The following is a 16,861-nucleotide window of genomic DNA, read 5'->3' as shown; positions in this document are numbered from 1 at the left end:
AGAGAGAGAGAGAGAGAGAATGAATATGAACGAATGAATACTGCCAGGTTGATGGTTCAGTTGTGCAATCCCAGAACTCAGAATGCTTTCAGGCAGGAGAATCAGGAGTTTAAGACAAACCTGATCTATATAGAAAGACTCTGAAAAACCAAAAAAAAAAAGACAACCCCCGCCACAACGAAACCAAGAAAACCCCCAAGTCAACAAGATAACATGTTCTACAAAGGATGACTATGAATCTACTTAGACAGAAGCTGCTTATCCAGGGAACTGTGTCTCCCAATATATGTGGATGCTTGAATACTAAATATACTAGGTTTTTTAATATATAGACATACCTATGATAAAAGTTTGATTACAAATGAGGTGTACTAAGAGATTAGCAATCAATAATAAAATAGAACAATTATAACCATATACTGTAACAAGTTATATAATGTAGCATCTTGCTCTCTCTCAAAATATCTTGTACTTTACCTTTTTACTTAAAGGATGCAATAGCTCCCCTAAGATTTATCTGAACTATCAGAATTACTACTCTTGTATCTTGGGGCCATTACGAAGTAAAATAGGAGTTAGCTGAACACTGTGATACCTCTACAGTCAAACAGTAATCAAGAGGCTAAGTGCCTAACATACCTTGGCTATGCTGGACAGGTTCAGAATCTAGGCGGGGTTACATGCACAGCTCGAAATCCTACCACGCTACTCAGAACACACAATTTGAAGCTTATGAACTGTTTATTTCTGGAACTTTTCTTTTTGGAACTTTTCATTCAATATTTTTAGATTGTGTTGACTGTAGGTAACTAAAATCATAAAAAGTGAAATTGGAAAGACTGTATTTGGGATGATGAAGCAGCTGTGTGAATGGACAGTGATGATATTTGCACAACATTGTGAATATAATTAGTGCCACTCAATTGTGCTCTGAAAAATAGTTAAAAATGAGACCAGTGAGAAGCCAGTTGTGGTGGAGCATGCCTTTAGTTCCAGCACTTGGGAGGCAGAGGCAGGCATATGACTGAGATCGAGGCCTGCCTGGTCTACATAGTGAGTGCCAGGCCAGTTCTGGGGCTACAGGGAGACTGTGTCTCAAAAATACCATGGTGCACGCCTGTAATCCCAGCACTCGGGAGGCAGAGGCAGGCAGAACTCTGTGAGTTCAAGGCCAGCCTGGTCTACATAGTTCCAGGACAGCTGGGGCTACAGGGAGACCTTGTCTCAAAAAGACCAAAAACAAAACAAAAACAAAACAAAACAAAAAAAAAACCCCAAACAAAAATGAGACCAGTGAGAAGGCTCAGCCAGTAAAGGTGTTTGCCTTTACCTAATGATCTGACTTGGATCCTAGGATATGCATAGGAAGAGAGAACTGAAAGTTGTCCTCTGACTTCTACCCACAAGTGCAGGAGTGTCAATTATAGTATCATCCAAAGAGGAACTTAAAAGTAGAGAGAGGGGGGCTGGAGAGATGGCTCAGCGGTTAAGAGCACTGACTGCTCTTGCAGAGGACCTGGGTTCGATTTCCAGCACCCACATGGTGGCTATGAACTGTCCTTAACTCCAGTTCCAGGGGAATCCGAAGCCCTCTTCTGATCTCCGCGGCACTGCACGACACAGGTGCACTCACATACATGCAGGCAATACACTCATACACATAGAATTAAAAAAGAAAAAAAAAAGTAGAGAAAGGGTGCTGAGATTTAGTTCAGTGACAGAGTACTTGCCTAGCAAGCACAAGACTCTGGGTTTGGTCCTCAGTTCTTTGGAAAAACAGAGATAGAGAAAACATTGTATAATGATACAAGCATTACTTAAAGATTTCTTTTTTATGTATGTGAGTTTTTTGCCTATATGTATGTATATGTACCATATGTGTGCCTAGTACCTACAGAGGTCAGAAGAGGGTGTCGAATCTCCTGGAACTGGAGTTACAGATGGTTGTGAGCTACTATATGAATGCAGGGAACCAAACCCAGGTCCTCTGCAAGAGCTTCAAGTGCTCTTAACCACTGAGCCATCTCTCTAGCCCTTGATATCAGCATTTAGAAAATATGTCAGGAGCCAGCAAGGTGGCTCAACGTGAGTAAGGGCACTGGCCTCAAAGCCTGAAGGTCTGAGTCTCATCCCTTGGATTCACGTGAACAAAAGAGAAAATGACCCCTGCAAGTTGTCCTCTGACTCAACGCAAGTGCCACAGCATACAACACTACACAGACACACACACAGACACACACACACACACACAAGATAAAATTTTTGAAAATTAGGTGATATGTCAGTCTATATGCATACACACACAGAGTAAAAAAAAATTACAAGTGTTAAGAACCTGACAGAAACACACTAGAATACTTTAACATATTTTTGTATCAGTTAAGATATGTATTAAAAAAAGATATGTATTCAGATGAAAACAGCATTAAATTCAATACATAACAAGAATATTGGTACCTGTTCAGAGACTCACCAGGATCTTTTTCTCTCTTCTCTGCCAACTTAGTAAGCAAACCTCTTATTTTGATGACTGTTTGGGGACGGGGGGAACAGTGTCATGCTCGTTAATTCATCTGGAAAGGAAAAACCTTCCCATAAGCCTCCTAATAGACCTACTTTTTATAACTGTCACACATTCACCCAGTAGCAAGAAACGCCGAAGAACTGAACAGTAAGTTGGAAAGAAAAGATACATACACAAAAGAACTGAGAGAGGGCACTGGCTGAACAGTGTCTATTACAAAATCTCTCCACATCCAAATATCTGGTGAACAAAATAAAAGGACACGGAAGAATTTAGAAAATCAGTTGGGGCTGGAGAGATGGCTCAGTGGTAAAGAGTGCTTACTGCTCTTGACCCATCTGCAGTCGAATCTCTACAACTAAGGCTCATGGAACTTAGCGGAATAAGGGTTAGAGAGAGGGCTAATGCACCCCTCAACTCTCACCAGTGAGGCTTCCGTGTACATCAATCTGATACACACAGAAGGCTACAACTGGCCAAGTTTTGGAGAATAAGAGACTGTAGAGTATAGGATGGAACTCCTATATGGAACCTCACCCACCCACAGCTCAGGGACCATTGCAGAAGATAAGTAGAAAGACTGTAAGAGCCAGGGCTGGTTCATGAACATAAGGAGGTGGAAGCTTCCAGGCCATTGCAGGCTTACTCATGTGAGCCTGTGTCAGCAGCGGCATCGAGCACGGGACCCATGTCAGTTAAATTGAACAAAGGCGAAGGGGAGGTGAGAAATAGGTGGTGGGCCAGCACTAAATTGAGAACTGTTTGAGACTGATTGCTGCTGGGTGAGGGAGAGTATGACTTACATACGACCACTGGATGGGCTGACTAGGCTCCAGTGGACTCATTTACACTGAAGGACATTTGGGTACAAACACCTGAATGAACAGGACTCAGCATGTATGGCAGAGTGCACTGGGTTTGATGGGGAATGCGGGATGGGGGGAAGGATTTGAGTGGGAAATTTATGAAATTTTAAAAGCGCAATAAAAATATTTTTTTAACACATCTTAAAAAAAAAAAGTGCTTACTGGTCTTGCAGAGAACCCAAGTTAAGTTCAGTTCCCAGAAGCCATATCAGACAGCTCACAGTCCTCTTCTGGCCTCTGAGGGTACCCTCATACAGACAGACAGACAGACAGACACACACACACATACACACACAATTTAAAATAAAAATTTAAAAAATTAAATAAATGAAATCAACAGACCTGACTTAGTAGGCACACATTCTTCCAATCTTGAAGAGGAAATTTGTTTTAGAACATGAACACCTACCTTGAGATACAGTCTCTACTATGACCCCCATGACCCTGCCTCTGGTATCCATGCCCTTATAGATTTCCCTCCCACAATGTTAAAGACTTATCTGTATAATGAATAACATATGGCAGAAATGTTGTGTCACACCAAAGTATGTCATAAAACATGCCTTCAGTCTTAGAAGTACTGTCTCTTTCAGATTATAGTCATGCACTGGATAACATTTCAGTCAACAAAAATCACATCCACCACAGGTACCCATCAAATTATGACAGGCTTCAAAAATTTTCATCTAGTGATATAATAGCTGTCATAATGTCACAGTACAAAGCATTACTTGCGCAATACAGTGATGGTGATATACAAACTGTGCTGCCAGCCATAGAGGTATACAGCACACATGATTATGTACAGCATGTAATACTTAGTGATAATGTACACCCATTCCTGGTTTATGTGCTTACTGTAGCATACTATAGTATTCACCATTAGAGTAAACTTCTACTTACTAAAATAAAGTTTACTGTAAAACACTATGCCTTTAAGAAGCCAGCAGACTCAACTTCTCATGCTTGCTAAATCTTTTGATTATACCAAGAGACCACCTCAAGAGACTGACCTACACCATCTACGTTGTCTAATTACACTCTAAGATGTTCCCACAATGACAAAATCACCTGGCCACACTTTCTCAGAATATGTTTCTATTTTCAAGTGGCACATAACTATATTTGCTCTTGGGAGAGTCAAGTTGCCACACTGGAAACAGTCTTCAGGAAAGGCCCACATAGTGTAGAACTGAAGTCTAAGAGAACAGCAAGTGGAAGTTTGAGATCTACCAACAATCACATGAGTGAGCCTGGAGCTTTATCTGAATTTAGGACTACCTCTTTTTTTTTTTTTTTAAGACAGGGTCTCCCTGTAGCCCCAGCTGTCCTGGAACCACTATGTAGACCAGGCTGGCCTTGAACTCACAGAGATCCGCCTGCCTCTGCATCCTGAGTGCTGGGATTAAAGGCATGAGCCACCACTAGTTCTTTCACTGAAAGTTGGATAGCAACCTCATGTGATACTGAGTCAGTTTAAGCCATTACCAGACTCCTGATCCTCAGAAACAGAATAGATGTTTGTGGTTATAAATCAATTTGTTATGTAGTGACAGACTATTTCTTTCTTTTATATTTTTAAATTTTATTTATTATGTTTATTTTATGTGTATGAGTGTACTGCCTACATGTATGTGAGTGCACCCGTGTCGTGCAACGCCGGAGGACCGAAGAGGGCTTCAGATTCCCCTGGAACTAGAGTTAAGGACAGTTCATAGCCACCATGTCGGTGCTGGGAATCGAACCCAGGTCCTCCGCAAGAGCAGTCAGTGCTCTTAACCACTGAGCCATCTCTCCAGTCCCGTGACACACTGTTTCTAACATGGAGCAAAACAAAGGAGGAAGGAAGACAGAGAAATATTACAACCATTCAAGTAAGAGACACTGGCAGCTAGATGTGGTCATCAAGCCCCTGCGAGGCAGAGGCAGAATTCTGAGTTCAAGGTCAGCCTGGGCTATGTGTTAAGGATCTGTCAAAATGGGGGAGGAGGGGAAGAGAGGAGACAGAGATAGAGACAGGGAGACTGAGAGACACAAAAAGGGAGACAAGAGACATTTAATAAAATCTAGTAATCAGTTGGCCACAAGGGAGTAAAGGAACAGGCGGCTGAAAGACAAGCTTTTGGACTCTAGGTCTGAAACTGTAAATAGCATTTTTGCTGCTCTTAGTATAGGGTGCTTTCAGAACTTAAACAGAAATATGTGGTATTTGAGATGCTGGCTCAGCAGTTACAGGCACTGGCTGCTCCTGCAGAGGACCTGGCTTCAGTTCACACCACCCACATGGTAGCTAACAACCATCTTTAACTCCAATTCCAGGGGATCTGACACCTTCTTCTGGCCTCCAAGGGCACCAGGCATGTGTAGGCAGATACATGATATAAAGTTAATATTTTCTTTTGGATTTATTTTTATGTGTGTGAGTGTTTTGTATGTAAGTGTACCATGTGTATGCAACATCCATAGAGGCCAGAAGAGGGGCTCAGATCATCTATGTAACTAGAGTTAGGTATTGTTGTTAGCTCTCATGTGTTTGGAACCAAACTTAGATCCTCTGCAAAAGCAAAGTGCTCTTAACCACTGAGTCATTTCTCCAACTCTAAAATAAGTTAATCTTTTTTAAAAAAATATTTTATTATTTTTATATGTATGTGTATATTGCCTGCATGTATGTAAGTACACTTGTGTCGTGCAATGCCCACAGAGGACAGAGAGGGTGTTAGATCCTCTGGAACTGGAGTTATGGACAGTTAACTGCCTTGTGGGCACTGGGATTCGAACCCAGGTCTTTTGCAAGTACAGCCAGTGTTCTTAACTGCTGAGCCATCTCTTTAGCCCTAAAATCAGTAAATCTTAAAAAAAAAATAGCCGGGCGTGGTGGTGCACTCCTTTAATCCCAGCACTCGGGAGGCAGAGGCAGGTGGATCTCTGTGAGTTCAAGGCCAGCCTGGTCTACATAGTGAGTTCCAGGACAGCTGGTGCTACAGGGAGACCCTGTCTCAAAAAGACCAAAAAAAAAAGAAAGAAGGAAAAACACTTAGCTGAGACGGAGGACATGTGGTCAAGTGGGAAATGGGAAACTAGAGGAAGTAAAGACTTATAGCAGAGATGAATTTTGTTATAAACACGGCTTCACAAGTTGAAAATAATTAGTTGTGTAATTCTGACTTCAATTTCTCAGATCAAAGTCACCTAACAGCATGGATCTAGAGTAGTAGTTCTCAGGTGAGACATATACTGCTTCCCCAGAAAGATACACTGAAATGCAAGGAAACTCTCTATGGTGATGCTGTTAATGAGGAGTATGAAGAAAGGCACATACAGTGTCTACGACTGGTATTTGCAAGGGTGAATGGCAGAACTCAACAATCTCACACCAGTCAATCTCACACCAGTCAAAATCCAATGGCACTCCAACTGAGAAGCAATAATCACATTAGGATAGAACAGAAGTCTCAAATAGCCAATAGATTTAATACCAATACATCATTTCAATACTTAAGATTTAGAAAGATGTAAGGCAACTCACATTTTAATAATTAATATGATCAAAATATTGACCCCTATGATCAAAATATGGCTAAAATTTAAATGCTAAGTTCTAGTTCTTTTAGGTCTTGTTATTTTGAAAGATGCATGATAAAACATCCAGGAATTCTTTTACTTGGAAGGACTACACACTGAGGTACCAAACTGTTTTAAGTACTCCAAGGAGATAAAAAAGTTTAAACAATGGGGCTGAAGAGACGGCTCAGCTGGTAAGAACACTAGCTGTTCTTCCAGAAGACTCAGGTTCAGCACCCACATGGCAGCTAACAACTGTCTGTAACTCCAGGGTATCCGATGCCCTCTTCTGTCATGTATAGGCATTGCATGACCCAGGTGCACTTACATACATGTAGGCAATACATACATATGCATAAAAATAATAAATAAAATATAAAAAATGTAAACAATATATTGAGGGAACCAACTATAGCAGATCTAAGGTTACTGACTATTTCTGTTTAAATATCAGGCTTTAAGCAGGGAACAGCATCACTAAGTTGCTTTTCCTAGTCATGACTAATAAAGAGCATTATTCTAGATCATAACTCCTACCAACAGACTAGCCCAAACAAACTGCCTTTAGTCCCAGAACTTGGGAGGCAGAGGCAGGTGGATTTCTGTGAGTTCAAGGCCAGCCTGGTCTACACAGAGAGTTCTAAGCCAGTTATAGGGAGACCCTGTCTCAAAAAGACCAAAAAACAAACAAACAAAAAAAGAACAATAAAATAAAACCCCAAATAAACAAAACAAAAAAAAACACATAGATATATGAATGCTACAAACTTGTACACAGATTCAGTTCAGTTATTTCTTACTGGACTTTAATTTCTCAAGTAGCAGAATTATGTATACAGGCTAATACTCTGCAATCAGTTCTTGTCATTGACAAAACTAGCAAGCATTTTGTAACAAAGAACAGCCCCTTAAGGTGTGAAGCTTTATGCAGCCACAGATGTGTAATTCAGTGCTATAGTAGTTCTAAGGAGGGCCTGAGAGTGCCCTCCTTAGAAGTCCTAACTGCATGGTTAGTCCTTGGCCAGCATCTGGAAACTTGGGCTGCAAGTGAGGGTTGTCCTTGATAAAAAAAATGGCTTGCTATGCTTCAACAGTTCACACAAATAAAGCGACATGCTTTCTTCATGGGAATCTGGCATTCTGGAATGTGCCCGGGAAGTTGCTATATGACCAGCCCTTAGCAAAAACATTGGGCACTAGGTCTCTAAAAAGCTTCTCTGGTTGTCCTAGTTTAGTTTTTATTGTCAATTTGACACATCTAAGAATAACCTGGAAGAGGGAGTCTCAATCGAGGGATTGCTCAGATCAGATTGGCCTGTGGCCATGTCTGTGGGGAACTGTCTTGATTGCTAAATAATGTGGGAGGGCTCAGCTGACTGTGGGCAGTGCCACCCCTGGGCAGGTGGTCCTGAGTTGTATTAAGATAGGTAACTGTGCATGACCCAAGACCAAGCCAGTGAGCAGTGTTCCTCCAAGGTTTCTGGTCTAGGTTCCTGCTCTGACTTCCCTCAGTGTTGGACTGTTTACCTGCAAGTCTAAGAGGAAATAAACTCTTTCCAAGTTTCTTTTGGTCATGGTATTTATCACAGCAACAGAAAGAATACTAGGATACTGGTAGACATTCTATGTGGGTTGTCAAACTTACTGAAGGAATTCAGTTGTCCCTTGTGAGCCCTCAGAGGCCATGTGGACAGCCTGCACCAGGCTTCCCCTTGGTTTGGCCACATGCACCTTTCCCTTTGTTGATTTTGCTTTGCACTGAATACAACTGGATGGCAAGTCCTGTGAGTCTTCTTACCAGTCACTGAATCTAGGGGTGATCTAGGGCCTAACAAGGGGTCAGCAGTTGGATCTACAGGGTGGGATCGTAACAAACATTTGCTGCCTGAATGACTATGAAATCAGCCAGGGTATGAAGTAGCAGATGAGCTGAGTGAGTAGTTATGAAATCTGAAAACGGCATCTAACGCCAGGAGAGCTGACTCAGTGACTTGGTTGCTTATGGATGTTAACTAAAGTAAAGGGTAGAAAACAAAAACAAAAACAAACCCCCCAAAACAGCTTAAGAGGTATCTTTGGTTTTTGTTCTTGCTTATAGGTGGAAAAAGGCTCAAAAGTTCCAAAGGTAAGTTTTCATAAGAGCAAAATCTTTAAAATTTATGCCTTCCTTTCCTCCAGTAAAAGAGAAAAACAGGACTGGGGATAGAGCTCAGTTGTACTGTGTTTGCCTCCCATGCATAAGTCCTTGCATAGTCCTGCACTGTTTGAAAAAACAGGGACAGCATGGAAACAAAGGAAATCTCCAGATGGAAATACAATCTGAGGTCTGTTTTAAAATTTGAATTGGTTTGATTTTACAGATAGGGTTTCATTATGTAGTTAGACCTGGCTGGCCTGGAGCTCCATTATGTAGACCAGGCTAGCTTGAACTCAGAGATCCTCCTGCCTCTGCCTTCCGAGTTCAGAAATAAAGGCGTGCGCCATTACACTCCAATTTGGAGTTTTCAAAGCAGCGTGCCATTGCTATTGAGCTCTATGAAAGTAAACATCCAATCTTTGAGGCTGTGGATTTTCCACCTTTATGTGTGTACTTTTTGAGTGAATCAATTTGGACTCCAAGCCTGGACAAGGTAAAAGGAGGTTAGGGTACTCTTGCTTGTCTCTTGGACTCAGAACATGAACATGAGGCTTGCAGCACCTTTGCTTTGCCCCTGTCAAAAAAAAGGCATTTCTGAAATTCTAAATTCATAGTCCTGGATCTTACTCTAGGGTGAATCCTGACTATGATTATGATAAGAAGCAGGCTCTTATGTAGCATAGGCTGGCTATGAACTGGAAATGTAGCTGAAGATAACCAACTCCTGATCCTCCTGCCTCTACGTCCCATGTGCTGGGATTACAGGAATGCCTTGAATCCCAATCCTGATTTCAGCCCCAACACAAACTGTGCTGAACTGAAAGCAGACATACCCTTGATAAACAGGACTTCACCTTGAGGCTGCTGAAAATGTAAGACACTTCCATGGATCTGAAAATCTGAAAAAGGTTTCAATTCTATATGCCCACAGCAAAGGGTGGGTGACCTCTTTAATGAGACCACCCAAAATCCAGCTGCTAATTGGCTCTACTGTAATCCTAACAATGCCACAGAAGGCAATCCAATCCATCTCCACATCCAGTGGGCTGTGTCCTCTCACCACTACTGACTTGTGTTCTGTTTTCTAGTCTAGTTGCAGTTTGCAACAATGGATGAATAACTTGACTTACCTTCCCCAGCCCTCCTAGCAAACACCTTAAGGCAATTTTGTAATTAAAAAAGCTGTCCCCAGAAAGGAACTGATTTTCTTCCAAGCTAATGAACAGATAATCAGAAAGAAAAAAGAGGGAGAGATAGCACAAGTCCATGTAAAAGTTTGAAATTTTGGGATTTTATCCTGACCAATTCATAAATATCCTATGCTTATCTAGTTAAGCTGTAAAAATACTTCTCTAGCCGGGCGTGGTAGCACACGCCTGTAATCCCAGGCAGAGGCAGGCGTATCTCTGTGAGTTCAAGGCCAGTCTGGTCTATATAGTGAGTTCCAGGACAACTGGGGCTACAGGGAGACCCTGTCTCAAAAAGACCACCCCCCCCAAAAAAATTTCTCTGTAGCGAATGCTTTTCTTCTTCTCAAGGGTCTGAATGATTGAGAAAGAATGAAGTTTCACTATTGAATGGGATACACTGATTTTATACAAGAAAACCAAATTGAAACAAAATGATAGATAAATATACAAATAAATAGAAACAGTACCTCAGAAGGCGAAAGGGAAGGGAAAGATGGTTAATTTTTGCTTTTCAGAACTATTCCTGGAAACTTCCCCTTCTTAAATAAATAAAAATGTCAGGGTTGTGAGAGCATTTCATTCAAAAGGATGGCCAAGCTTACAATAAATAAGACAGTGACTGGGGACAACCGCAAACCCCATCTTCTTCACTCTCCAAGCAGAACACCTCCAGATAAGTCAGGCAAACGAACTGGTGTGATAGGTAAGCTAAACTGGAACTAACAGGGAAACCCACCTGACACCAAGGTCCAAACTGAACAAACTGGACTGAATTGGGAAGCCTAGGGTGAAAGGCTCCACCACTGGAGGCCCTGTTCACCCGTATGACCTGACTAGTGCAGGTTTTGCTTGGTGCCTAACAATGTAAAACTCCTTGTTTCCAGGGCCATGCCCTCCAGTATTACTACATATCTCCTCTAGGATTACATTTGTGTACATGCCCTGATCATCATGACACTGCCTCAACCCTGGAAGCCTTTTAGGTTTGCTTCTACCTACCAACTGGGTCTATGCCTGAACTGATTCCTCAAGTCATGCAATGTCCCCATTCCTACCCTCCCCCAGCACTGGGACTGACCCCAGGGCCTTGCTCATGTTAGGCAAGTATTCTACCAATGAGCATATATCCCACTTTAAAAAAAAAAAAGTTCACAATTCCCAGCACCCACATGGTAGCTACGAACCATCTTTAACTCCAGTTCCAGGGGAATCCGAAGCCCTCGTGACCTCTGAGGCATTGCACGACATGAGTGCACTCACATACATACAGGCAATATACTCATACACATAAAATAAAAATAATAAATAAGAAAAAAAAGTTCACATAGAACTTTTTCTAAGGTAAACTTCATGGTTAATGAAGTTATTTTAACTTGCTAAATTCAGGGCCTCCAAACAATATAACTAAGATCAGTAAGTACTACAGACTGTACAGACTGTTTTTTTTTTTTTGGTCTTTGAGTCAGGGTCTCCCTGTAGCCCCAGCTGGCCTACTCACTATGTAGACCAGGCTGGCCTTGAACTCACAGAGATCTGCTGCCTCTGCCTGGGATTAAAGGCATGTAGGCGTGTGCTACCATACCCGGCCTCAGACTGGTCTTATACTGTCTAATAAGAGCCTACTAATAAATAAAATAAAAACAAAAAATGTTTTGGCCAAAAGCCAAGAGTAACAAAGCAAACCTAAGACTGAACTCCTTAGAAAAATCTACTTTGAAGGTTAGATTTGGGCTGGCATCTAAGAACTTGACCAGTTCCCACACTTACATAAAACTTCCCTGAAATAATATTGTTTCAGTGTATCTAAACTGTTTACACAAACATCATGGTTTACAATGAATACCTGCTCTTCCTAGGAGTCTAGAATTTTGAAGTGACTATATGACCAACTCTATTAACTCAGGATACAGTCTCTATACTAAGTTTCCCTAGTTGACAATGTATCACGTTGTCAGTCTTGTTGCTAGACAAATCAAATGTCTTGTGCCACTCCTCTGGAAAAGGACTCTTGGAACTGTGTGCTTATTTCCTTTTTAAACCTCCCAACTTAAACCCATGTGCATTTTCCCGGCACATTCAGTCCCATGAATCCACCTAGCAAATCACTAATCCCGGGATGTGTCTTGGGAATCCCCAATGCAACCAGTAACCATTTTAAACAAGTGAGCAAACCAAGTCCCAGAAAGACATCACAAAATTTGCTTCATGTTAACAAAAGAATCATTGGATTACTTACGAAAACAGATCAAACCACTGCTGTTTTGTTACAGATTCCTGGCGTAAAAGTTTCAAAACAATTGGACGCATGAAATCCCACTTGTCTTCAAACTGGAGAGAACCTTTATTCTTAAAATAAAGAGATAAAAAGTAGTTTAATTTAAATGCAGTTAAGTGTCACATACACATAGTATCTTTTAAGAGATACCCAAAGGGGGCTAGGGAAATGGCTCAGCAGTTAAGAGCACTAGTTGCTCTTGCAGAAGACCTAGGTTTAGTTCCCAGCACCCACATAAAGATCAGCTAACAACTGTTTGTAACTCCAGTTCCAGGGGATCTGACACCCTCTTCTGGCCACCATGGGCATTGCAGGCATGTGATGCACTAACATACATGGAGGCAAAATATTCATACATATAAAATAAAAAATATTGCCGGGTGTGGTGGCGCACGCCTTTAATCCCAGTACTCCGGAGGTGGATCTCTGTGAGTTCAAGGCCAGCCTGGCCTACACAGGGAGTTCCAGGACAGCTGGGACTACAGGGAGACCCTGTCTCAAAAAGACCAAAAAAATAAAAAAATAAAAATAAATAAAAAATAAAAAATATTTTAAAAAGGAGATATCTAAAGAAATAATGGGTTCAAACTTTGACAACTAGTTTTCTAAACCAAAATTCTTATAGGCTTAGTTTTATACAAAAGAATCATAGGAAGATAGCTATAAAAGACAAAGACCATGGCTGGGAGTATAGTCTAATGGTAGAGTATTTGCCTACCATGCATGAGACTCTAGGTTCAATCCTGGAGGGAAGAGACAGAAAGAGACAGAGATATTGAGAATGACTGTACAAAAGTGTGCAGTGAAGAATTTTCTCTGAAATTATGACCTCTCTTCTTGGCTGCTTCTGATAGATAATCTCTGAGCAAGTGGCATGTTTACCCAGTATAACCCTGAGAGCCTTGGGTCGTATGGGACAGGCTAACCAATATGATTTTTGTAGGGAACTGGCCATATCTATACGGTTTTAACAGTAAGGGCTGGCAACTCAAAGATGAACAATGTGACACAGAATGGGGGCTTTGTTTCAACCTAGAAACTGAAAGCAATCATTGATGCCTATGTGAAAAGTTAGATGAGCCTCCATTAGGCAAAATTAGTGCATACTGCCACACACTGATTAAGAGAAACGTGTGTTGACTATAGGGTTTGGAAGGGCGCAGAGGCTGTGTCTGTGACCTCCTCACTCTTCTGGCTGATCTTAAACTGAACCTTGTCCTTACAATAAATAATAACACTTATACCAGCTTGTAGTAAAGTCTATGAACCTTTTTAGGTGGTGCTGGAAGTAAGGGGATATCTTATGGAGACTGAACCCTCTAATTCTGTAGTTGTCCTAAACTCTTCACAGAAAGTACAGCTATCTGTGACTGCTGCCCAAGCATGAGAACCTGAGCTCAAATTCTCAGTAGCCATATAAAAAGCCCAACACAGCCATGAGCGTGCCTGTAATCCCAGTGCTGTGGGGGCTGGAGGATCACTGGAGTTTTGCCAGAGAGTAGTCAAGCTCCAGGTTCAATAAGACACCCTCTTGCAAGGGAGTAAGGGCAAGAGTGACAGAGCAAAACACACAACATCTTCCTCTGGCCTCTGCAAGTGCACACACATAGGAACATACACACACATGCCATAAAAATATCACACACACATATATACCATAAAAATACCTCTCTCTCTCTCTCTCTCTCTCATACACACACACACACACACACACACACATTTTTAAAAAAGTACAGTTGTCACTGGGTATCCACAAGGGCTTGGTTCCAGGAACCCCCATAGATACCAATCTGTGGATGCTGAAGTCTCTTATATAAAATGACACAGTGCTCTGCATAATACATAATATTTTAATCATCTCTAATTATTTCTAATACTTAGTGTAGATGTTACAAAAATAGTTATTATATTGTTCAGGATATGACAAGAAAAAAATCTGTACATGTTTAAAAGTCTGTATATGTCTTTTGAAATATTTTTGATCCATTGCTGGTTGAACCTGCAGATTGAACTGTGGATTACAGGTTACCCGAGTATTAGAAATTTGTATGAAAACAGAGGAAAGAAACATAGGAAAATACCCATTTCATTTCATAACGCTAATGAAATCTTGATACCAAATGAGAACAGCACAACATGCAAAGGCCTATGGCAACAGAACAAAGATCTAAAGGAGTGTTATCAAACCAAACAAGTATCATATCAAAACAGTGATTTGTCTTCAACATTTTGTCTTAGGAATACAAAAGTACTTTCACATCAAGAGGGGAAAAAAATCATCAATCAGTTATATTACCAAAAAGAAAGAGGGAATGTTCTTATGTTTTAGCGAGGGGTTCAGTTCCTTTGCAGGTTAAATATATCCATGTGACTTATTTGAGCCAATAAATTTCAACGAAATCCATTAAATTTCTTTTCCTTTTGGCCTTTTTTTTTTTTTCTATTTTCTATTAGTTTTTTCTATTTTTCATTCTTTTTCTTCATTAATTTTTTTTTTTTTTTGGTCTTTTTGAGACAGGGTCTCCCTGTAGCACTTGCTATGTAGACCAGGCTGGCACTGAACTCACAAAGATCTGCCTGACTCTGCCTCCCAAATGCTGGGATTAAAGGCATGTGCCACCATGCCCGGCTTCCATTAATTTTCTTATACCACAGTACTAAATACTCTATGAAACTCATGATTTTCTTTTTTTGGTCTTTTTGAGGCAGGGTCTTCCTATAGCTGCAGCTGGCCTGGATTCTCTATGGAGACCAGGCTGGCCTAGAACTCAGAGATCCACTGGCTTCTGCCTCCTGAGTGCTGGGATTAAAGGCATGCACCACCATGCCCGGCTAACTCATCATTTTTTTTAAATATACATTTTTAAAATTACATTTATTTGGGGGGAGGGGCACATGCCACAGCACACATGTAGAGGTCAGAGGTCAACTTTTTAAAAAAAGATATTTTAAATTTATGTGTATGAGTGGAATGCCTGCATGTGTGTCATGCAAGGCCCATGGAGGTGAGAAGAGGGTGTCAGATACCTTGGAACTAGAGTTAAGGACAGTTGTTAGCCTCCATGTGGGTACTGGGAATTGAATCCTGGTCCTCTGCAAGAGCAGCCAGTACTCTTTAACAGCCAAGCCATCTATCTCTCCACTCATATGATTCTGTTATCTTGCCGTATCTATTAGATTTCAGAGCCTAACTAGTTTACTAGCTACTCAAAGAATCTATAACATTTTGATTTTTGATTGCAAAAAAAGGGCACTAAAAATTTACTTATTTTTATTTCATGCGTATGAGTGTATTATCTGCATGTATGTAAGTGTACTTGTGTCATGCAATGCCCTTAGAGGTCAGAAGAGGGCATCGGTTCCCCTGGAACTGGAGTTATGGACAGTTGTTAGCTGCCAAGTGGGTGCTGGGACTCAAGCCCAGGTCCTCTGCAAGAGCAGTCAGTGCTCTTAACCACTGAGCCATCTCTCCAACCTTAGGAGGAAAACTTTTGAAAGTCATTTCTCTCCTTCTACCATGTGAGTCCTGGGAACTAAACTGAGGTTACTGGACTTGGTGGCAGAAGCCTTACTAGTTAAGCTATCCTGCCAGCCTCTACAAATGTTTTTGAGGATACTGCTCACCTTGATCTTTCATTGTGGGAATTTTTTGTTGTTCTACTTTTATTTTTGAGATTGAACCACAGGCCTTGCAAATGCTAGACAAGTGCTGTATCCACAGCCCTTATCACAGGTTCTTAACCTGAGGCCCATGTACCAACTGCATGAAATTTGTAAGCTCTCTGAATTATCATCCTGAAACCATTTCTCAGCATGTTCTCTGACAACAGCCTACATCAAAAAACACCTGGGGCCAGGTGTGGTGGCATATGCCTTTAATCCCAGCACTTGGGAAGCAGAGGCAAGTAGATCTCTGTGAGTTCCAGGCTAGCTGGGGCTACAGGGAGACCCTGTCTCAAAAAGACCAAAAAAAAAAAAAAGAACTTAAGTGAGCCAAGCATACCTCTGAGAATTCCAGGCCAGCTAGGGCAACATAGTGAGACCCTGTTTTGTTTTGTTTTTTTTTTTTAAAAAAAGTACTGAAGTAAAAATTACATAGTTAAATTTTGCTTTCCTCAAAGAACTAGCTAATGAGTTTAGCCAGATTTGTGATCAGCAGCATATACTTTGTGTATAGACCTTATGCTTGGCTTCATGTTACTTTTTCTACTGTTATTTATATTTTCCTGTAACCCTTGTTTCAGAATTTACCCTTCCTTTTTGAAAAAGGATGTACAAATAAACAAATACAAAAGAATTATAGGA

The 16,861-nt window shown here is 41.0% G+C and overlaps 1 protein-coding gene across 2 annotated transcripts in view; it reads right to left on the bottom strand.

The window, feature by feature from the left end:
* Positions 1 to 16,861, bottom strand: part of Cul5 (cullin 5) — a 93,367-nt gene that overhangs the window by 63,110 nt on the left and 13,396 nt on the right. Inside the window, exons 1-2 of one of the 2 annotated variants that reach the window (XM_029561894.1) lie at positions 12,518 to 12,633; positions 2,474 to 2,573 (exon numbers count right to left, since the gene is read on the bottom strand). Coding sequence is in view for 1 of the 2 variants with exons in the window: in XM_008829711.3 (XP_008827933.2) it covers positions 12,518 to 12,627 (110 nt within the window). In the remaining variant the exon portion in view is untranslated. Of the gene's footprint in view, positions 1 to 2,473; positions 2,574 to 12,517; positions 12,634 to 16,861 lie in introns of those variants that run through there. The other variant, XM_008829711.3, reaches the window with a different exon arrangement.

Source organism: Nannospalax galili, unplaced genomic scaffold (assembly GCF_000622305.1).
Source record: "Nannospalax galili isolate Female #2095 unplaced genomic scaffold, S.galili_v1.0 scaffold854, whole genome shotgun sequence".
NCBI lineage: Eukaryota > Metazoa > Chordata > Mammalia > Rodentia > Spalacidae > Nannospalax > Nannospalax galili.
The sequence above is the reverse complement of the archived record's forward strand: the minus strand, read 5'-3'. Positions and strand labels throughout refer to the sequence as shown.